The sequence below is a fragment of the Trichechus manatus genome, unplaced genomic scaffold, assembly GCF_000243295.1.
Source record: "Trichechus manatus latirostris isolate Lorelei unplaced genomic scaffold, TriManLat1.0 scaffold00142, whole genome shotgun sequence".
Classification (NCBI taxonomy): Eukaryota; Metazoa; Chordata; class Mammalia; order Sirenia; family Trichechidae; genus Trichechus; species Trichechus manatus.
The window spans coordinates 6,282,151-6,300,452 of record NW_004444078.1 but is presented as its reverse complement, the minus strand read 5'-3'; the positions used below and the strand labels follow the sequence as shown (position 1 = coordinate 6,300,452).

At 37.8% G+C, this 18,302-nt stretch overlaps 2 protein-coding genes across 5 annotated transcripts in view; both read left to right on the top strand.

Moving 5' to 3' along the window:
• ITGAV (integrin subunit alpha V) overlaps positions 1–10,658 on the top strand; it is a 97,989-nt gene extending 87,331 nt beyond the window's left edge. For all 4 annotated transcript variants that reach the window (XM_004385598.2, XM_023739899.1, XM_023739901.1 and 1 more), the window contains 4 exons: positions 4,134–4,247; positions 4,347–4,454; positions 5,049–5,171; positions 5,421–10,658. In XM_004385598.2, coding sequence (XP_004385655.1) covers positions 4,134–4,247; positions 4,347–4,454; positions 5,049–5,171; positions 5,421–5,516 — 441 coding nt within the window. In that variant the 3' untranslated portion in view covers positions 5,517–10,658. The remainder of the gene's footprint in view (positions 1–4,133; positions 4,248–4,346; positions 4,455–5,048; positions 5,172–5,420) is intronic.
• Positions 10,659–17,212: 6,554 nt separating this feature from the next.
• Positions 17,213–18,302, top strand: part of FAM171B (family with sequence similarity 171 member B) — an 89,842-nt gene continuing 88,752 nt past the window's right edge. Inside the window, exon 1 of the mRNA XM_004385597.2 lies at positions 17,213–17,549. Within this exon, the coding sequence (XP_004385654.1) occupies positions 17,324–17,549 (226 nt within the window). The 5' untranslated portion in view covers positions 17,213–17,323. The remainder of the gene's footprint in view (positions 17,550–18,302) is intronic.

Sequence of the window (18,302 nt, the reverse complement as noted above, 5' to 3'; positions counted from 1 at the left end):
AGGAGCTGGTTGAATGTTCATGGGGAATCAGGGGCGGAGGGGAGGAGTGTGCTGTCGCAGAATGGGGTGAGCGGTTGGGGTCTCATAACAATGTATGTTAAAAAAAAAAAAATTCTGTATGGGAGACTAACTTGAAATGTAAACTTCATTTAATTACATCAATTAAAAAAAAAATTATTAAATCTTGCCTCCCACCAATCTACACCCAACAGTACATTCCCTACTGTCTATAAGGTTTCCCTGTCCCAGGTTTTGAACTGTGTTAACAGTTGCACCATTACAACCTGCCTGGGACTCAGTACTTCACCTGCCACCAGTGATGGGGTCCTCGTTGCCAGCTGCCACCTGGCAGGTAATGCGGATCTAAAAGGTCTGCTTCCTAGGACCACTTCTAGTAGCAGCAGTTTCCTGGGAACAGACTCTGAAGCAGGGATTTATATGCAGGAGATTTATTGTGGAGTATGGGTGAAGGAAAGGAGCCCTGGTGGCACAATGGTTAAGTGCTTGACTGCTAACTGAGCAGCCAGTGGTGTGAACCCACCAGCCTCTCCATGGGAGAAAATACCTGACAATCCTCTCCCATAATGATTACAGCTTAGAAAACCCTGTTAGGGTCACTATCAGTCAGAGTTGACTTGATGGCATGCAAGAACATCATGAGTGAGGGCATCACGAGTGAGGGAAGAAGCAGGAATGGGCATAGAGAAGTTGAACTGTGATATAGTTCTAACAAAGGTCTCAGCTGACTCCATAGGGAACACAGGCGCTAGGATGGCCCTTCAGCGTTGTCCCAAACTAAGGTATGGGACTCAGCCGTTGGTTCCCCCATACCAACCATTCATTAGCTGCGTCTGTTTCCAGGGAAGGACTAACTTTTGGGGTAGGCAGCTCTGTTTGGGTGAGAACAGTTCCCCCCAGGCATTCAGCTATAAGCCCTCAGCAGCCAGTAATTCCAGTAGCTGGGGAATGATTGGTTCCTGCTGAAGGGGAAGGCAGAAGCAAGGGCTGGGTTGCATACTCAGTATCTAGTATAGTAAACAAAGCAAATATGGCTTATATTATTACACATGTATTTTAATTTTTTCATTATCTTCCTCCCTCAGTTATTCCCCATATATATATGTATGTATGTGTGCTACAGTATAAGCTATATGAGGACAGGGATTTTGAAATTTTTAAAAAAATTTTACTGTGGTAAAATTTATATTTCAAAACATTTGCCAATTTAGACAACATTAAAACAAAAAAGAGGGACTAAAAAATGTAGTCATAGATTTTTCATTTGGAGAGGAAGTCAAGGTAATATAAAGAAATAAAAGACTGGTTTAAACTTAGAAAAATAAGGGTAAATATTAAGGTAACCACAAAGGAAACTAACAACCCTACACATCAAAGTAACAAACAAGAAAAACAAAGTCTCAGCAAATACAAAATCAGCAACAATGAAAAAGATGAAAAAAATAATAAAGAAAAATGACTCAGCACAGAAAATTAAGTGGAACAAAGAAATTGCCAACAATGCACAAAAAAAGACATCAAAATGACAGCACTGAACGCAAACCTATCAATAATTACACTGAATGTAAATGGACTAAATGCACCAATAAAGAGACAGAGAGTGGCTGAATGGTTAAAAAACCAGGATCTGTATATATGCTGCCTACAGGAGACACACCTTAGAGTTAAAGACAAACAAAATAAAACTCAAAGGGTGGAAAAAATATATCAAGCAAACAACACTCAAAAAAGAGCAGGACTGGCAACATTAATCTCTGACAAAATAGATTTTAAAGTAAAATCCACCACAAAAGATCAGGAAAGACACTATATAATGATTAAAAGGTCAATACACCAGGAGGACATAACCATAATAAATATTTACGCACCCAACAACAGGGCTCCAAAATACATAAAACAAACTCTAACAGCATTGGAAAGAGAGATAGACAGCTCCACAATAATAGGATACTTCAACACACCACTTTCAGTGAGGGACAGAACATCCAGAAAGAAGCTCAGGAAAGACACAGAAGATCTAAATGCCCGGTCAACCAACTTGATCTCATGGACGTATACCGAATACTCCACCCAACAGCAGCTAAGTATACTTTCTTTTCCAACACACATGGAACATTCTCCAGAATAGGCCACGTATTAGGCCATAAAGGAAGCCTTAACAGAATCCAAAGCATTTAAATATTACAAAGTATTTTTTCTGACTACAAAGCCATAAAAGTAGAAATCAATAACAGAAAAAGCAAGGGAAAAAAATCAAACACATAGAAACTGAACAACATTTTGCTCAAAAACTACTGGGTTATAGAAGAAATTAAGGATGGAATAAAGAAATTCATAGAATCAAATGAGAATGAAAACACATCCTACCAGAACCTTTGGGACACAGCAGAAGCAGTGCTCAGAGGTCAGTTTATAGTAAAACATTTGCCATTTTAACCATCTTTAAGTGTGCAATTTAGTGACATTAATTACATGCACTGTATTGTATAGCCATCACCACTGTCTATTTCCAAATGATTTTTATCTCCCTAAACAGAAATTCCAGAAAACTAAACCCGTTGCTGTCAAGTCGATTCCAACTCACAACAACACTATAAGACAGAGTAAAACTGCTCCATAGTGTTTCCAAGGAGCAGCTGGTGGATTCAAACTGCCAACCTTTTGGTTAGCAGCCAAGCTCTTAAAACAGAAACTCAGTTCCCCTTAAGTAATGACTCTCCATTCCCCCTCCCCTTAGCCTCTGGTAGTCACTAATAAACAGTTTTTCTAGAGGCAGGGACTTCTTTTAGTTACAACTCTATCTCCAGCATCTGGAACAATGCCTGGGACTGAGTAAATATCTGTGTAATGAATTGATTGAGCACTCATTTTTGAATGAATGAATATGAAAGATAGAGTAGACTTTAGAAGCAAGTTATTTAGTCCAACTTACCCTATAAAACAGGTCTGATGAACTGTTAACTGTTGAGTATCGTAGAGTCGATTTCAATCCCTGGCAACCCTATAGAAGAGAGTTGAACTGCCCCATAGGGTTTCCAAGGCTGTAATCTTTATGGAAGCAGACTGCCACATCTTTCTCCTGCAGAGTGGCTGCTGGGTTTGAACTTCCAACCTTTCATTTAGCAGCCAAGTGCTTAACCACCTTGCCACCTGGGCTCCTTAACTGTTAACTAGTATCTACTTAAATACGTCTAGTGACGGAGACTTTATAACAAAGCAACCTATTCTATTATTACATTGCTCTGAGGTTTAAAATTCCTTATACTTTATATTGGTAGATTTATTGGTTACAGTCCATTGTCTCAGCCTTTTGAAAACTTGTAAAACCTTGATTTTTAAAACAAATTGATTATCACTCTTAGATTTGTGATATTTGCAAATTTGATAGAGTTATTATGGTTTAGTAGAAACAACACATGCTTTATCAGACATCTCTGAATTTCACTCTGTTTCTCCAGTTATTTCCTCAATAACATTGATCCATTTGCTAATCTCTCTGAGCTTTAATTTTTTCGTCAAATGATGGTTACCACTTAAAGAATAACATTGTTGTGAGGTGTTCGCATGTGACATGTCTAGTACAATTTGACTGGCACGTAGGAGGTGGTGCATATTTGTTTCTTTTGCTTGCCTGCCTTCAGATCACTTCGAAAAACATTGAATGTGGCAGAGGCCATCAGCATGCCATGTGGTTATTACTGTAGGGCTAACATGGACCAGTTATTTATCAACAGTTAAAAATTCACTTTTTATTTTCCACAGGGACATTGTGATCTGCTTTTCATGTCTTACTAAAATCACCATGCTCTGGGTTTGCCTAAAGAATGTTGAGTTCTAGCCATAAAAATGAATCTTTTAGTATTATATAGACATTATAGATTTAGAACAAACCACATTAAAACCCCAACCCCTTCATAAGAAAAAGGATTCATAGTCTCAACTCTTAGCCTGTTCCTTTTAGGCATTATTCCCATAAGACAAGAGAACCTGGGTCATGTCTTTAAATTCCTTTGGCCTTCACATGAAAAGAATAAAATGCCTAATTTTGAAATGTTTAAGTTTGAAGAGATGATAGAATGATCTTTTCATGAAAGTAAAAGAATTTGTTTTGGAAGGGCTGTGGAATCGCCGAATGCTTGAAGATCGTCTGCCAGGTTGGGCGACTAGATAGAGGAAAGAGTGCGATCCTGTATGTGAAGTCTCTCCTGTGGACCGAGACCTTTATGAATGTAAGTGGACAGAGGCAGCATTAAAAGCTGATCCACTTTTTCAAAGAAATAAAAAAGTCCTGGCATTTAGAAAATCATCTCATTGTTATTTCCATACAGAAGGAAAACCAGAATCACTCATATTCCATGAAGTCATCTGCTTCATTTAATGTCATAGAGTTTCCGTATAAGAACCTACCAATTGAGGATATCTTCAACTCAACATTAGTAAGTCATTTATTTGTGGAAGTGGAATAAATACACTCAGTTCAAACACCTTAGATGCTTCATTGTTTAAAAAATAATGGCAGTTTAGCTATTCTGATAATTTTTTAAAATTGAGTTATTTGATAGGATTATTACCTACTTTAATGTTATTACTTTACTTCCACCATGGAATTATTAAAACTAGAGCTTTTGTTTTACCATCGTGTCCTGTGTGTAGGATCTCTTAGTATATGCTGAAATTTTGTGGGAAAAATTCTAAATTTCTAAAGTTTCCCCCACAAAGTTAGAAAGTTGGAAATGAACTACAAGTGGAGACATTTTGAAGATCTTCAATTTGAGAATTAAAAATAAAGTCAATACATCATAAACTGGTTTAGAGTACTTAACAATCATTTCAGAGGCAATCAGAAATTAACCTACTATGGGGAGTTTTATGTGTGCTTGCTTTTGTTATCAAATATATGATCACTAAATTATATGCTAAAAAGGAAAGTCACCTGAAAACCATTAGAATGCAGGATAGTAGCACTCAAATACTTGTTGAATAAGTGAATGAATGGTTTTTAAAACTCAGAAGTGTTTTTTCCCCAACAGGTTACCACTAATGTCACCTGGGGCATTCAGCCAGCACCCATGCCTGTGCCTGTGTGGGTGATCATTTTAGCAGTTCTAGCAGGATTGTTGTTACTGGCTGTTTTGGTGTTTGTAATGTACAGGGTAAGTAATGGAACTAGGAAGGATGGAAGAAAGGGAAGGAGAGAAGGAGGGAGAGGGAGAAGGAAAAGAAAGAAGGATAAGGAAGCAAGGGTCGTATAATGTTGATTCATCATGGGCATTACTTATTACTTAAAGCAAGAGAAATTGTACTGTCCCTTAAATTTTCATGGTTCTAACATAGTCACTCAAAAGTATTTTTAATTTTCTTTACTGATAAGGCAATAATGTTTATTTTTCTTCAACCGACAGATGGGCTTTTTTAAACGTGTTCGGCCACCCCAAGAAGAACAAGAAAGGGAACAGCTTCAACCTCAAGAAAATGGCGAAGGAAACTCTGAAACTTAACTGTGATTTTTAATTTATCCTACATCCTGACCCATTAGAATTACCAACTTCATTACAGATTTAAATTTCCTTCATGAGGAATAAAATTCCACAGCTGTACTGCTGTTGATGACCATTGGTGTTAACCACAAAATGAGAGCAATATTTGTCAGCCTTTTCTTTATAAATAAGTTCTGACATACATTTAATCCGCATCAACTGACTAGTGTTTTTAGTTATTTAAATGATAAAATTTCAAGTGATAGTTCTTATTCAATGTATATAAGATAGGTAGTGCCTGAGTTACTACTTGATATAAAATAGGACCTCTTAAAATTACTGTTTCTTATTTAGTATGTTGGATTTTGTTGTTTATTATTGTCATTATTTTAAAGCAATCCAGATTTGGACCTTAGCATCCATATCTTTTGTGCAAGTACTTAACATTAGTACACATTACACTACAATTGACTCTTCAAGCTACTAAAGACTTTATAGCTGCATGAACGTGGGTTTTAATATCACCTACATGATAGAACTGTTTTTTAAAATGCATGATTCCATCAAAATTCCTTTCTTAAATAACAAAGGTACAATCGTTTGTTTTAATATGGAAATTTGGTACATGCTATTAAATTTTTATTTATATTTAATCCTCAACCTATTTTATTAACTTATAAAATTAAAGTTCTAGGTGCTTAAAACTTAGTTCTATTATCAAAAACACTTCCTTTGTATAATAGTTTAATTTCAGCTAAACATCAAGACACTTAAAGCCATATGGGGTTGGAAATCACTTCCAAAATAACATCTATTCCATTGTTTTGTTCTGGCTATTTACAATAGAAAAAAGAAAGCATTTTAATTAAAAGACTATGTTTGTAGTTCTTTGATATAGTTGCTTGTTAGTAGTACGTTCTTAGATTAGAGTTTTTAGTTGGGATTAATTTATTTTCCTCCTTTATATGTATTCTTCCTTGTATTTCCAAAACTGTAATTGAGAACGGGTCAAGATCAATGAGGAATCTTTACAACTTACGGGAACCCTCCCGCAATCCCTCTACCCTCCCACCCCATGAGAAATGCTTGGAACCAAAACTCTTAAAGTAGCTCATTGGTTTACTTCTAGCAGTAGCATAATGCTAATCACATAGCTGTTACCTCAGTTTAAGCAAGGTAATATATAAAACCAGTCTCAGCTATCAAAGTGACTTTTAAAAGGTATTTTTAAAAGCAGCTTGTTACTGAAAACATTTTAAAGCTTTCTTGGGTTTGTTAACAGAAACTACTTTTCTAAGATCTTTATTAAAAGCAGTGTAGTTGGCAAGTTATAATTTTATATGCCTGTAGGGTGGTGAATCTTCTAAAGGAAAATGTGATTTATTCACAGTTTCTCAAGGCCTGGGGATGACTATCAATTATCCCTATTTTTGTGCAATTACATCATGATGTGCATTGGAAACCAAGAGTTTAATAGCTTTTTAACTACTGTCCTCATTAGGCAATGATAAATATTTCCCTTAAATAATTGACTATTTTTCTGTGTTTTAAAAATAATTGACATTTATCTTGTCATGCCTTGTATTATAATTCCCTGCACAAGTGCATAAACCAATCTTGAGAATTTAATCATAAAATAGAAGCACATTTAGGTGAGTTATGCAAGTTAGAACATTAACCAGACTCTATATTTAGATTTAGTACATTTCAAAATTTATGAATTTTGGAGTATAGATTTTATTAGTAGCTTAAAAGATCATATGCAATAAGTATTTTTATTACCAATAACTTTACAGTTTAAGAAAAACTATTTTTAGCTTAGGGGCAAGTACATACAACCACTAAGTTGATCTATAACAACTTTCATCTGTTTTCCCACCTAGTAGCATTCATTCCTGAAAATATATGTTGGGTAGCTATTCACTCTCTGACAAAAATGTTAGTATTTGCTTTTCCAGTCTATTCCTTTTATGACCTGTAGCTCAAGATATAATCTTGTATGAGGGTCTGAAGGATGTCGTAATTGGAAATTAACATGATGTTTTAAATCGCCTTTAGAAAAAAAATTTTTTTTAATTTATTGTGCTTTAGGTGAAAGTTTACAGCTCAAGTTAATTTCTCATACAAAAATTTATACAGATATTGTTATGTGACCCTAGTTGCAAAGAAAATGTAACTTTAAGCAATGATTTGGATTTTTCTTTCCAAAAAATGAAAAATTATATCTCTGTAAAAATATGGTAGAAGTATAATTTGAAAGCCAACTCTTTGAGGAATATGTTTGGGAAAATGTTGAGATGCTTTTTACCCTAAAGTAGCACGTGAAATGTATTTGATTAAAATATATAAAAAAAAGTCCTACGAAAAATATGTATTTACTCTCCCAATATTTAAAATATCACCATGTTTGTGATTTATTAAGAATTAAAATCCATTTTAAAGTGTAAAGTTCTTACAAACTGAGTCAGTTTTAAAAACGCATATGAATGAACTACAGAATATAAAAAGTATTGGATTTTGATAAGAAATATTGATACTGATTTTTTTTACATATATAGGCCCTTGAGAATTCATATTTTGATAAAAATTTGTATGAGGGTCATTATTTCCTTCTCTTCCCTTTACCTCTCTTTTATGGTTGATTATTATTGTAATTCTGATTAAATTCTTAATGATTCCAAAGTGTAAAACAATCAAAATATTATTGCCATAATTCTGCCTGTTATAAACCGTATTCACAGTAAATTCTTATTAACATTAATTTATATTTATGTAAGGAGAAAATTCAAATATTAGTAAAAAAAAATTACACTGGCTTCTATAAGAGACTCAAAAGTTTCTGATATTGAGTCATGACCCTGAGAGAGATTTATGTGGCAAATTATAATATGTAACAGATCAGCTGGTTTGCGTCAAGCAGAATTTGTGAGTTGATAGACGTTCTTATGCTGCAGAATGTTGTGCTGAGCTGGGGAAGAGTAAATCATTCTTGGAAGATCTGTGTGTGACCATTGCCTATCTCAGAGTCACCTTGTTTGTACTCTTGGATATCTTCTATATGTAGTAGTTTTATCAATAAGAAAAAAAGTACAAAATTTGCAAATTGAATACAGGATTAAAAAAGAAATGAAATGACCCTAATACTCAGTGTTTTGGAGAGCATCCCTTTTAACTTATTGGTAGGCTAGTTTCAAAGATGAACCTATGGACATGCAGCATACAATATGTATTTCATGGTAATTTCTGATACGTAATGAACTTATTGGGATAGGTACTGAATCTTTTATTTTTGTTGTCATTGTTCTCGTGCAATATAACAATGTAAGCAAACTTAGATAATTTCAAAGTCATTGTTAATCTAGTAAACCTAATCTAAATGGAACTTGTTAGTTTTTTTTTCTTTGTTTTGTTTTTTTGTTTTTGTTTTAGCTTTTGCAGGAGGGAGTGATTCTGCTGTGGATATACAAGTGACATTGTTTACCCCTAAAAGGTCCATTCTGCATTTTGAGTTTGAATGTAAACTATCCCCTACCAGTTTTGAAACACTTTCAGATATCTTAAGGTAACTTGGAAGCTGTGTGTAGCAAATTAATATGGTACCTAAGTGACATAGAAAGTAGTTTTCTTTGTTTAGCTTCTCTTGTGATCACCCACATTGGGTGAAACATAAATTGAGTGTATTCTAAAATTTGTCATTTGCTAACTTGATTTGGGTTAGTGAAAACTGGTACAGTGTTCTTCTGACTTTTCAGTGTGTAACTTGTAACTATACAATAAAATTGAGCATATGATGCCACTTTTGAGTATGATCTTTGTACTTTCCTTCTATAATGTTTTGTTTTGCTTTGTAATCACATTAGCCAGTAACAATGCACTAAAACGTGACCTGAACAAGATGACACACCTCTCTAATAGTCTGAATTTAAGAGTGTTAGTCATTGGAAGAAAGGAAACACAAAAAGATCAAAAAACCTACCATTAAAATATATCCTTAGAAAGGTAAATATGTACTTGCTTGAAATACAACAATCCTTGATTCTAAACAAACTGAATTATTCTAAATTTTATTAAACTAACTAACCTTTATTATTTTTACCTTATTAGGTGACTCCAAAAATGAACACTTGCCACTTTACAGCTTGTTTTTTTACACATCTGCAATTCTAGTACATAACCACATACCTTTAATAATACAAAGTGACAGAAAAATAATGCAGATACGTCTTATAGTTTATTAAAATAAATTCATAGATGAAAATATTTGTTCAAATAAAGCATGATACTTTTCAGGAAAGCATTTCATAACTTTCTGGCAACAGATTGGTGAATTATAGTGTCTTTTTGAATAAGATATCAATAGGTTGTTTTTTTCTAAGTCTGTTTTATCCAAGAAAGCTTATACTCTCAAAAGTGAGATTCATTTGTTGAAAAGCACTCTGATTTTAGTTCCAAATAAAATTTAAAATTAACAATAAAATACATGTGTAAATATTACTATGGAAATCCATTTTTATTAATGAAAATTTTTAAATAAAATATCTCTTCATAGAAAGTCTAGTATGTTTGCTTTCCATTGAGTAGAAAGTGATCATTTTTGTATTGTTGCCAGAAGAACTATTCGTTACCAGCAATGTCCTGTAAAAGTTACCCTGGAAGGATATGGATTAGCACAAACATGACATTTTGTTAACAGTTTTCTCATTCAGTTAGTATTAAATAGCAGTTGTTTTTTGTTCACTATCTTTTGAGAGTTTTGAATTTATACTCTTCTTTCCCACCCCTCAACTATGAAGGCATACTAACCCTTGTTGTTGCTTAAAAAAAATAAATACAGGCATAATCTGCATTTTTATACAAATTCAGGATTTTAGGCTTCAGTTGAAGACATGTTTTACCATCACAATGAGGTCCTCTTTGAGAGACAAAGACAGTTTAATTTTATCAGCAGCAGCATCTTCGTACAGCAGTATTTATATTAACTTGAAAAAATTTGTCTTTGTCATTTCATTAAACTGAATGGGAAATGAAAAAAAGACAGTGCTGATTGTACTTATAAACAAAGATTGACATCATTAGGTATGACAAAAACGGCAAAATTTTGGTATTGATCAGATATTCATTGGATGTAAGATGATTGGCTATTTTTCATTGGGGGCGGGGAGAAGGGAAGAAAGGAGCAAAATTAAAGAACCTGTAAAAAACATGCTGTCAATGCAGTGTTTAAAAGTTTTCTAAAAGACATTGAATAATGAAGGATTTTATAATTTTTTAGTTCAGGGAAAATCTGCTGTAACATTCAAACTTTTAGACGTTGAACCTTTGTGTATTCTTAATAAAAAACAAAACCAAATCACTTTCCCTCCAGTCAATTGTTACTTACAATGACCCCATGGGTTGCAGAGTAGGGCTGCCGTCCAGAGGGTGTGAAAGGCTGTGACCTCTCAGAAGCAGATCTTCCGAGACACCTCTGGGTGGGTTCCAGCTTCCAACCTTTACAGTTAGTAGTTGGGCGCTTAACCTTTGGCGCCACCCAAGGATTCCTCCTGTATTTTTAAGATCCTTAAAAACGAAGTATAATATATGTGCGGTATTATACTTTGCTTTTTGATGTTCTTGCAGTATTTTTATAAAATGAATTTCTAACATTAATGATTATACTGTATTCAGCATGAAACCTTATCATGGATCATGAACCTGAAAATAACTTCCTGACGTTTTCCATTCTTTTGTAAAACACCAACGGATATCTGAGGCTGATGCAGTTAGCAGGCTACACCTTATATGTCCTTTGTTTTTGACCCTAGCGGTTTGCGTGTGCCAAAAGTTAGTTATGTTTATTCACAAAGTTGTTAACAAGGAATGGATGGAATATGAGTGTGAAAGAAGTGTGTTTTTCTGTTAAAACTAAGTTAAATGCTTGTGAAAGAATATAAAGGACTTCAGCTTAACAAGGACTTTAGCAAGAGAAACAGAGAGATGGCTATCAAATTAGGTGTGAGTGAGAAAATTTTAAATATTTGGAAAAAGAAAATATCCAGAAGGACTTGGCACTCAAATTGCTTGTCTTTAAGAACTCTTTCAACTTAAACTAAAACTGTAAATCATGGTGCATTTTAACTGTGGTTTATGACCCTAAACCCTGGGATATGGGTTGACTGATAGACAAAGAAAAATCCTTGTTTTCATCATGGTTGGTGAACAAATATACATTTACTTAAAGGTAAAATAGGGATTTAAGACATATAAGATACACTGATTTTTATCTCACTTGACTTTAAAACCAACTCTTTAAATTCACCAACTACTAGCCCAGATTGCATCAGATAATATAGCTTCTGTATATTGTGCAGAAATTAAGCATAAGCTATTTAGATATGCATAATGGAGCATTATTAAACCATTTAAGCTCTCTTGATTGAGGAATCTTGTTATCTCTTTAAATAGTCCATAGTGCTGAAGAATTTCATGTACTCTGTTTACTGGGGATCATCAATCAGGGGCTTTGCCTCCAAGAAGAGCAGCTCTAATATGTTAAAGATAACTTGGCCACCATGAGGCAGGACTACTGAAATCCTGGCAGTGTTAGTTTGTTTCTGATCTGCCAGTCAGGTTTTTGGAACTATTTCCATTTTCTCCTTTCTTCTCTCCAGGAGCAGATGTAACTTGGAAGAAAACGAAATAAAAACAGCTTGAGGAGACAAGTTAAGGCTCGCTGCATTCAGCTCAGAAATTTCCCTTCCCCCAATAGCTCCTGCTCACACTGGCGAGGGAAAGCAGTGATGGAATAATGGTGTTCACTTTAGCATTTATCTTCCAAATAATTATGTGTTTCACATTGTTTCTTTTTTGTTTAAAAATCAGTACAAGCTCATGGTAAAAGTTTCAAACAATGCAGAAGGGTAAATTTCCATACCGTTATTGTAGACTCTCTGACTGAGCTTCAGTATTGCCATTTGCTAAGTAGGATAATGATAGCTATGTTGCAGAGTTGCTGTGAGGATGTCATGACATAATGTATGAAAAATCCTCTTTATTGTTATTATTACTTTATGGGTTCTACAGGTACTATCTTCCTACCCTTCACCAAAGAATAATTTTCCACTCCTGAGAAGTTTTTTCTTTTCCAGCAAGTTGGAAACGTTGGGAGGGACACGTGTAAGAATGGTGAGAGTGGAAAGGGACATCATCCAATCAGTCAAATGAACTGAATCAACCATGATGATCAATGGGATGATGTCCTAGTCAGATCACATTCCCATTATGCTATCTCATACACAGAGACTACAATTGAAGAAGCCATGGACCATCACTCCAGACCCATTTTTTAGTCTGTATCACGAGTTAATCTTGATAATGTCATAAGCAACCACCCCAAATTTCAATCTGGCAATTTGGGTGCCTCATTAGACGCACCCATCTCCCCCTTCTCCTTCCCAATCAATCAAGCATCTCTGTTGGTTCTAGCCCTACATGGTGAATGTCCTGACTTCTCCTTTTTAGGCTCACAGGCCTTGGACATCTCCTCATGGGCTTTTGCAGACACCTCTAATCAGGCCTCATCCAATCCATCCCCTGCTAATCCATCCTCCATACTGCTAGTGAAGTAATCCTTCTAAAAAGCGTGACAGTAACAAGTATCTTCTCTGCCTGCTAAATTTCTTTCACTAGTTTATAATCACTTGCACTGTAAATTTCAAGTTCCTTAGCATCTTAGTTATCTAGTGCTGCTATAACAGGAATAGTATAAATGGGTGATTTTAAAGAGCAGAAATGTATTTTCTTACAGTTTAGGAGGCTTCTTGTGTGCTGTCAAGTTGATTCTGACTCAGTGAGCCTGTATGACAGTAGAACTGCCCCATAGGTTTCCTAGGCTGTACTCTTTACAAGAGCAGAGCAGATCTCCAGGTCTATTCTCCTGAGGAGCCGCTAGTGGGTTTGAACCAACCACCTTCAGTAACCGTTGGGTTAGCAGCCAAGCACTTAACCACTGCACTACCAAACCAAAAACCAAACCCATTGCTGTCAATTCCACTCCTTTTTAGGAGGCTAGAAGTGTGAATTGATACTGTCTCTAGGGGAAGGCTCTCTTCTGGGGGAAGATGTCCTTCAGTTTCTATAGATCCAGCATTCCTTGATTCCTTGTCTATCTCCATGTGGTAAGCATTTTCCCCTCGTTTGTGCTTCTTCTCTGTGCCTAATCTCCTCATATCTCAGAAGTGGGTAGATTTAAGCCACACTCTGCACTGATATGGCCTCATTAACATAGCAAAGAAAACCCTATTCCCAAATCGGATTACATCCGTAGGTATACCCAAAATCCATTGCCATCGAGTCAATTCCCACTCATAGCGTAACAACCCTATAGGACAGGGTAGAACTGCCCCACTGGGATTTCCAAGGCTGTAATCTTTACAGAAGCAGACTGCCACTTTCTCCCCAAGAGCAGCTGGTGGATTCAAACTTCCAACCTTTTGATTAGCAGCTGAGCTCTTAACCACTGTGCCAGCAGGGCTCCTTTCACAGGTACAGGGGTTAGGATTTACAACACGTATTTTGAGGGATACAATTCAATCATAACACTTAGCATCCAAGTTTATTACAGGAGTTAACATATGTAAAATGCTTGAACAGCACCTGGAACACAGTGCTGTAGAAGTGTTTGCTAGTACAATTATGATGATGACCACCTGGTCCTTACTCTTCTTTTCAATCTAAAACACTGCCACTCCCTTCTATTGCAATCATTGCTCATGGTTTTCCAAGCACACTATGCTATAACACACCTTTGAGATTTCACACCAGGGCTTTGAACCACTTCCAGGTCAAACTACTGCTGAGAATTTGCATTTCTAAAAAGTTCCCAGGCGATGCTAATGCTGCTCATTACGGACCAGTTCTGAGAACCCCTAGTAGAGAAGTGGTTCTCAGAATTGATTATACATAAGCATCACCTGGAGATCTTATTAAACTGTAGATTCTGATTCAGTACATCTGGGGTGGAAATGCAAATTCTTAGCAGGGTTTGAACCAGAACGAACCAGGTTGAATCCCTGTTTCACACACACACTATACCACTGTTTAGACGACCTGGTTGTTCCTGTCTGTGGAGCTCTTATTCTCTTTTAACTACCCCACCCCTTAAATATCTGGGGTTTCATAGACCCCTTCCATAAACCAGATAGTTAATTTCTTCCAATTTTATGCATGAATTATAATTTCTTTCTTTTTTTAAATTGTGTTTTAGATGAAGGTTTACAGAAAAAAATAGTTTCTCATTAAACAATTGATACACATATTGTTTTATAACATTGGTTGCCAACCCCATGATGTGTCAAAACTCTCCCCTTCTTGACCTTGCATTCCCCATTACCAGCTTTCCTGTCTTCTCCTGCCTTCTAATCCTTGCCCCTGGGCTGGTGTGCCCATTTAGTCTCGTTTTGTGGGCCTGTGATGTAGTGGCTGCAACAATGGCTCAGGCATAACAACCACTGTGAGGATGGCTCAGGACCAGGCAGTGTTTCGTTCTATTGTACACAGGGTCGCTATGAGATAGAACCCACTCAGCAGCTCCTAACAACAGCAACAATCTTTGGCTGAAAGGTAAACCTTAGGAGTGACTTCATAGTTAGTAAAAAGGGTGTTGGGGTCCATACTCTTGGGGTTTTTCCAGTCTCTGTCAGACCAGTAAGTCTGGTCTTTTTTTTGTGAGTTTGAATTTTGCTCTACATTTTTCTCCAGCTCTGTCTGGGATCCTCTATTGTGATCCCTGTCAGAGCAGTCAGTGGTGGTAGCCAGGCACCATCTAGTTGTGCTGGACTCAGTCTGGTGGAGGCTGTGGTAGTTGTGGTCCATTAGTCGTTTGGACAATCTTTCCCTTTTCTCTCTGGTTTTCTTCATTCTCTGTTGCTCCAGACTGGTTGGGACCAGTGGAGTATCTTCGCTGGCTGCTCACAAGCTTTTAAGACCTCAGACGCTACTCACCAAAGTAGGATGTAGAACATTTTCTTTATAAACTGTTACGCCAATTGAGCTAGATGTCCCCTGAGACCATGGTCCCCAGCCCTGACCCCAGTAATTCAGTCCCTCAGGGAGTTTGGATGTGTCTATGGACCTTCCATGACCTTGCCTTGATCCAGCTGTGCTGACTTTCCCAGAATTGTGTACTGTCTTACCCTTCACCAAAGTTACCACTTATCTATTGTCTGTTTAGTGTTTTTCCCTCCCCACCCCTCTCCTCCCTCGTAACCATCAAATATTGTTTCTTTCTGTGTGTAAACCTTTTCATGAGTTTTTATAATTGTGGTCTCATACAGTATTTGTCCTTTTGTGATTGATTTATTTCACTCAGCATAATGCCCTCCAGATTCATCCATGTTGTTAGATGGTTCACAGATTCATCATTGTTCTTTATTGTTGCATAGTATTCCATTGTTTATGTACCATAGTTTGTTTATCCATTGGATTATAATTTCTTTATATGTTCCTCTCTCCTACCAGGTGGTGAGCTCCTAGATGCAGGGGTTGATTGTATGTATTCCAAGCACCTGACTAAATGCTGGCACTAGTAAGCACATAGTAAAGTATTTGTTTGAACAAACAAAAAGTATAGTCTACAATTAGACGAAATATAATTAAGAATATTTTATGAAATAGAAAGAAATCCCCACTTGTGCAGAAAAGGGAAGTCAAAATCTGGAGAGCCACAGTTTAGTTTCTAGGTAAAACCAATGATGGCCCAGATGCAGCAAAGCCTGTATATTTAAGAGACCTTGACTTTGGAATTAGAATATGTGGGATCCAATCTCAGCTCTCCAACACCTGTTAGGTCTATGCTCTTCCATCAGTTATTTGACCTCTGTTTTCTCAGTTTTCTTACCTATAACATGGGGATCATAGTAATAACAAATACTACTAGTAAATCAAACAACTTTTTGTTCCTAATGATCCATTACCCTGGAGTAATGAAGGTTTGGGTAGCCTTTAGCCAAAAACAGCTAAAGCGGGATCGGAAGGCGAAAGTATCCTGCAACAGGTAAGGCAGAAGAGGACGAGAAAATAGCTACTGTGTGTCCTCCCCCCTTTTTTTCATACGACTTACAGGTCCCTAAATAAACAAAAGCACCACTCTCCGAGGATAGACACATCTCATACCTGTTTAGGGTCTCTTTCTGGGGATCAAAAGAAATTCGGTCCAGAGAAAAATGTTTTCTTTTCTTGTGCTCTCTATTGCAAAATGATGGAATATGATTTGCCCTCTCAGTTCCCCCAAAATGGAGAAATAAAAACCTGTGCACTTGAAAAGTGTTAGATATTTTTTGATTGGCTACCATATGCTTAAAACAATCAAATCTTGATCCGTTAGTGCCAGGTTAAGTGCGGTACCAGAGGAATCAAGGTACTTGGGGGGCAGGTGAGGGGAATTTTATTACACTTTCTGCAAAGGTTTCCGGTGCCGCTGTAGAGGTTGGGCAATCTTAAGGTCTACCGGCTACCAGAAAGTCTTCTCATTCTCGTTTATCCTCCAAAGCCTCTACCCATAACAGTGCCGCCAGCACCACGCCTGGCTAGTAGCCTCGGAGCGTCAAGGCCCGAGTGACCGCCGGGCGTAGGGCGGCGGGCGCCAGGCTTGCCCCTCCCCGCGCGTCACGTGCCCGAGGATGCATACTCCCCTCTCCTCATCCTCCGCCCGCTGGCAGTGAGGGTGTACGAGGCAGACCACGCGAGGAGGAACGAGCGAGAGAGCGGGTGCGGCCGGGAGCCCGCAGACCTGGCGCTCGCCGCCGCCTGGAGCCCCGCAATATGCCGCCGCAGCCCTCTGGCTCTTGGCCATGGCGAGGCTCTGCCGGCCGGTCCCCTGCACTCTGCTCCTTGGCCTGGCCGCGGTGCTGCTGAAGGCGCGGCTGGTCCCCGCGGCCGCCAGAGCCGAGCTCAGCCGCTCGGACCTCAGCCTCATCCAGCAGCAGCAGCAGCAGCAGCAGCAGCAGCAGCAGAGGGAGAAGGCTGAGGAGGAGAGGCCAGAGGTGCCTGAGGCATCCTCCACCTCGCCTGTTCCAGGTAGGTCCCGCCAGTCGGCCCTTTCCATCTCGGCGAGCGATGTTAGCTGGCGTCTCTGGCTTCTTCACCCCTTTCTTAGCCTAGTCGCTTCCAATCGCCTATTCCTACCCAATCCCGATCTTCCCAGACTGCCTGCCCAGGGCTCCATCCCTGCTGTGGTGTCGGGAATCTGCCCTTGGACGACGAGCTTTCTGGGAGGCGCGGAGCAGCACTGCAGTGGGGTGGGGAGGGGTCGGAAAAGGTGGGAGGTGGGTCACCGCCTCGATTGATCTTGTTCTTCTCCCTCCCTTCTTCCTGAATTCTGAATTCTTCCCTTTGCCCTGGGAACGACTGGACACACAGACACACAGAAACACACACACGCATTTCTCAAATCCCTTTGGCATTTTGTTCTCTATCCTTTTCTCTCCTAGAGACCGAAAAATCTTGCAGTAGACACCCACACACCATTTTCACCATCTCTCCCCACATGCTGCATTTAAATTTAGACCTGGAGAAAGAAATTTTGATTTATTTCTGCCTCTTTTTATCCCAGGAAAGATTTAAGGCAGTTTGCTAGAAGGTCTTCGGTACAAAAAGCTGAAACACAACGAAATAGGAGGTTGTAATTGAAGGAATGAGAAAAGGAGAGGGGGATGGATAAAATAAAGCCTGGAGTGATGTTAGAACAGCAAATGCCTGCCCTCAGAGAAGAAAATCTCCTTGTCAGTAGAACTTAATTGAAGCAAATTTTTGACACTATTCAGTGAAGGT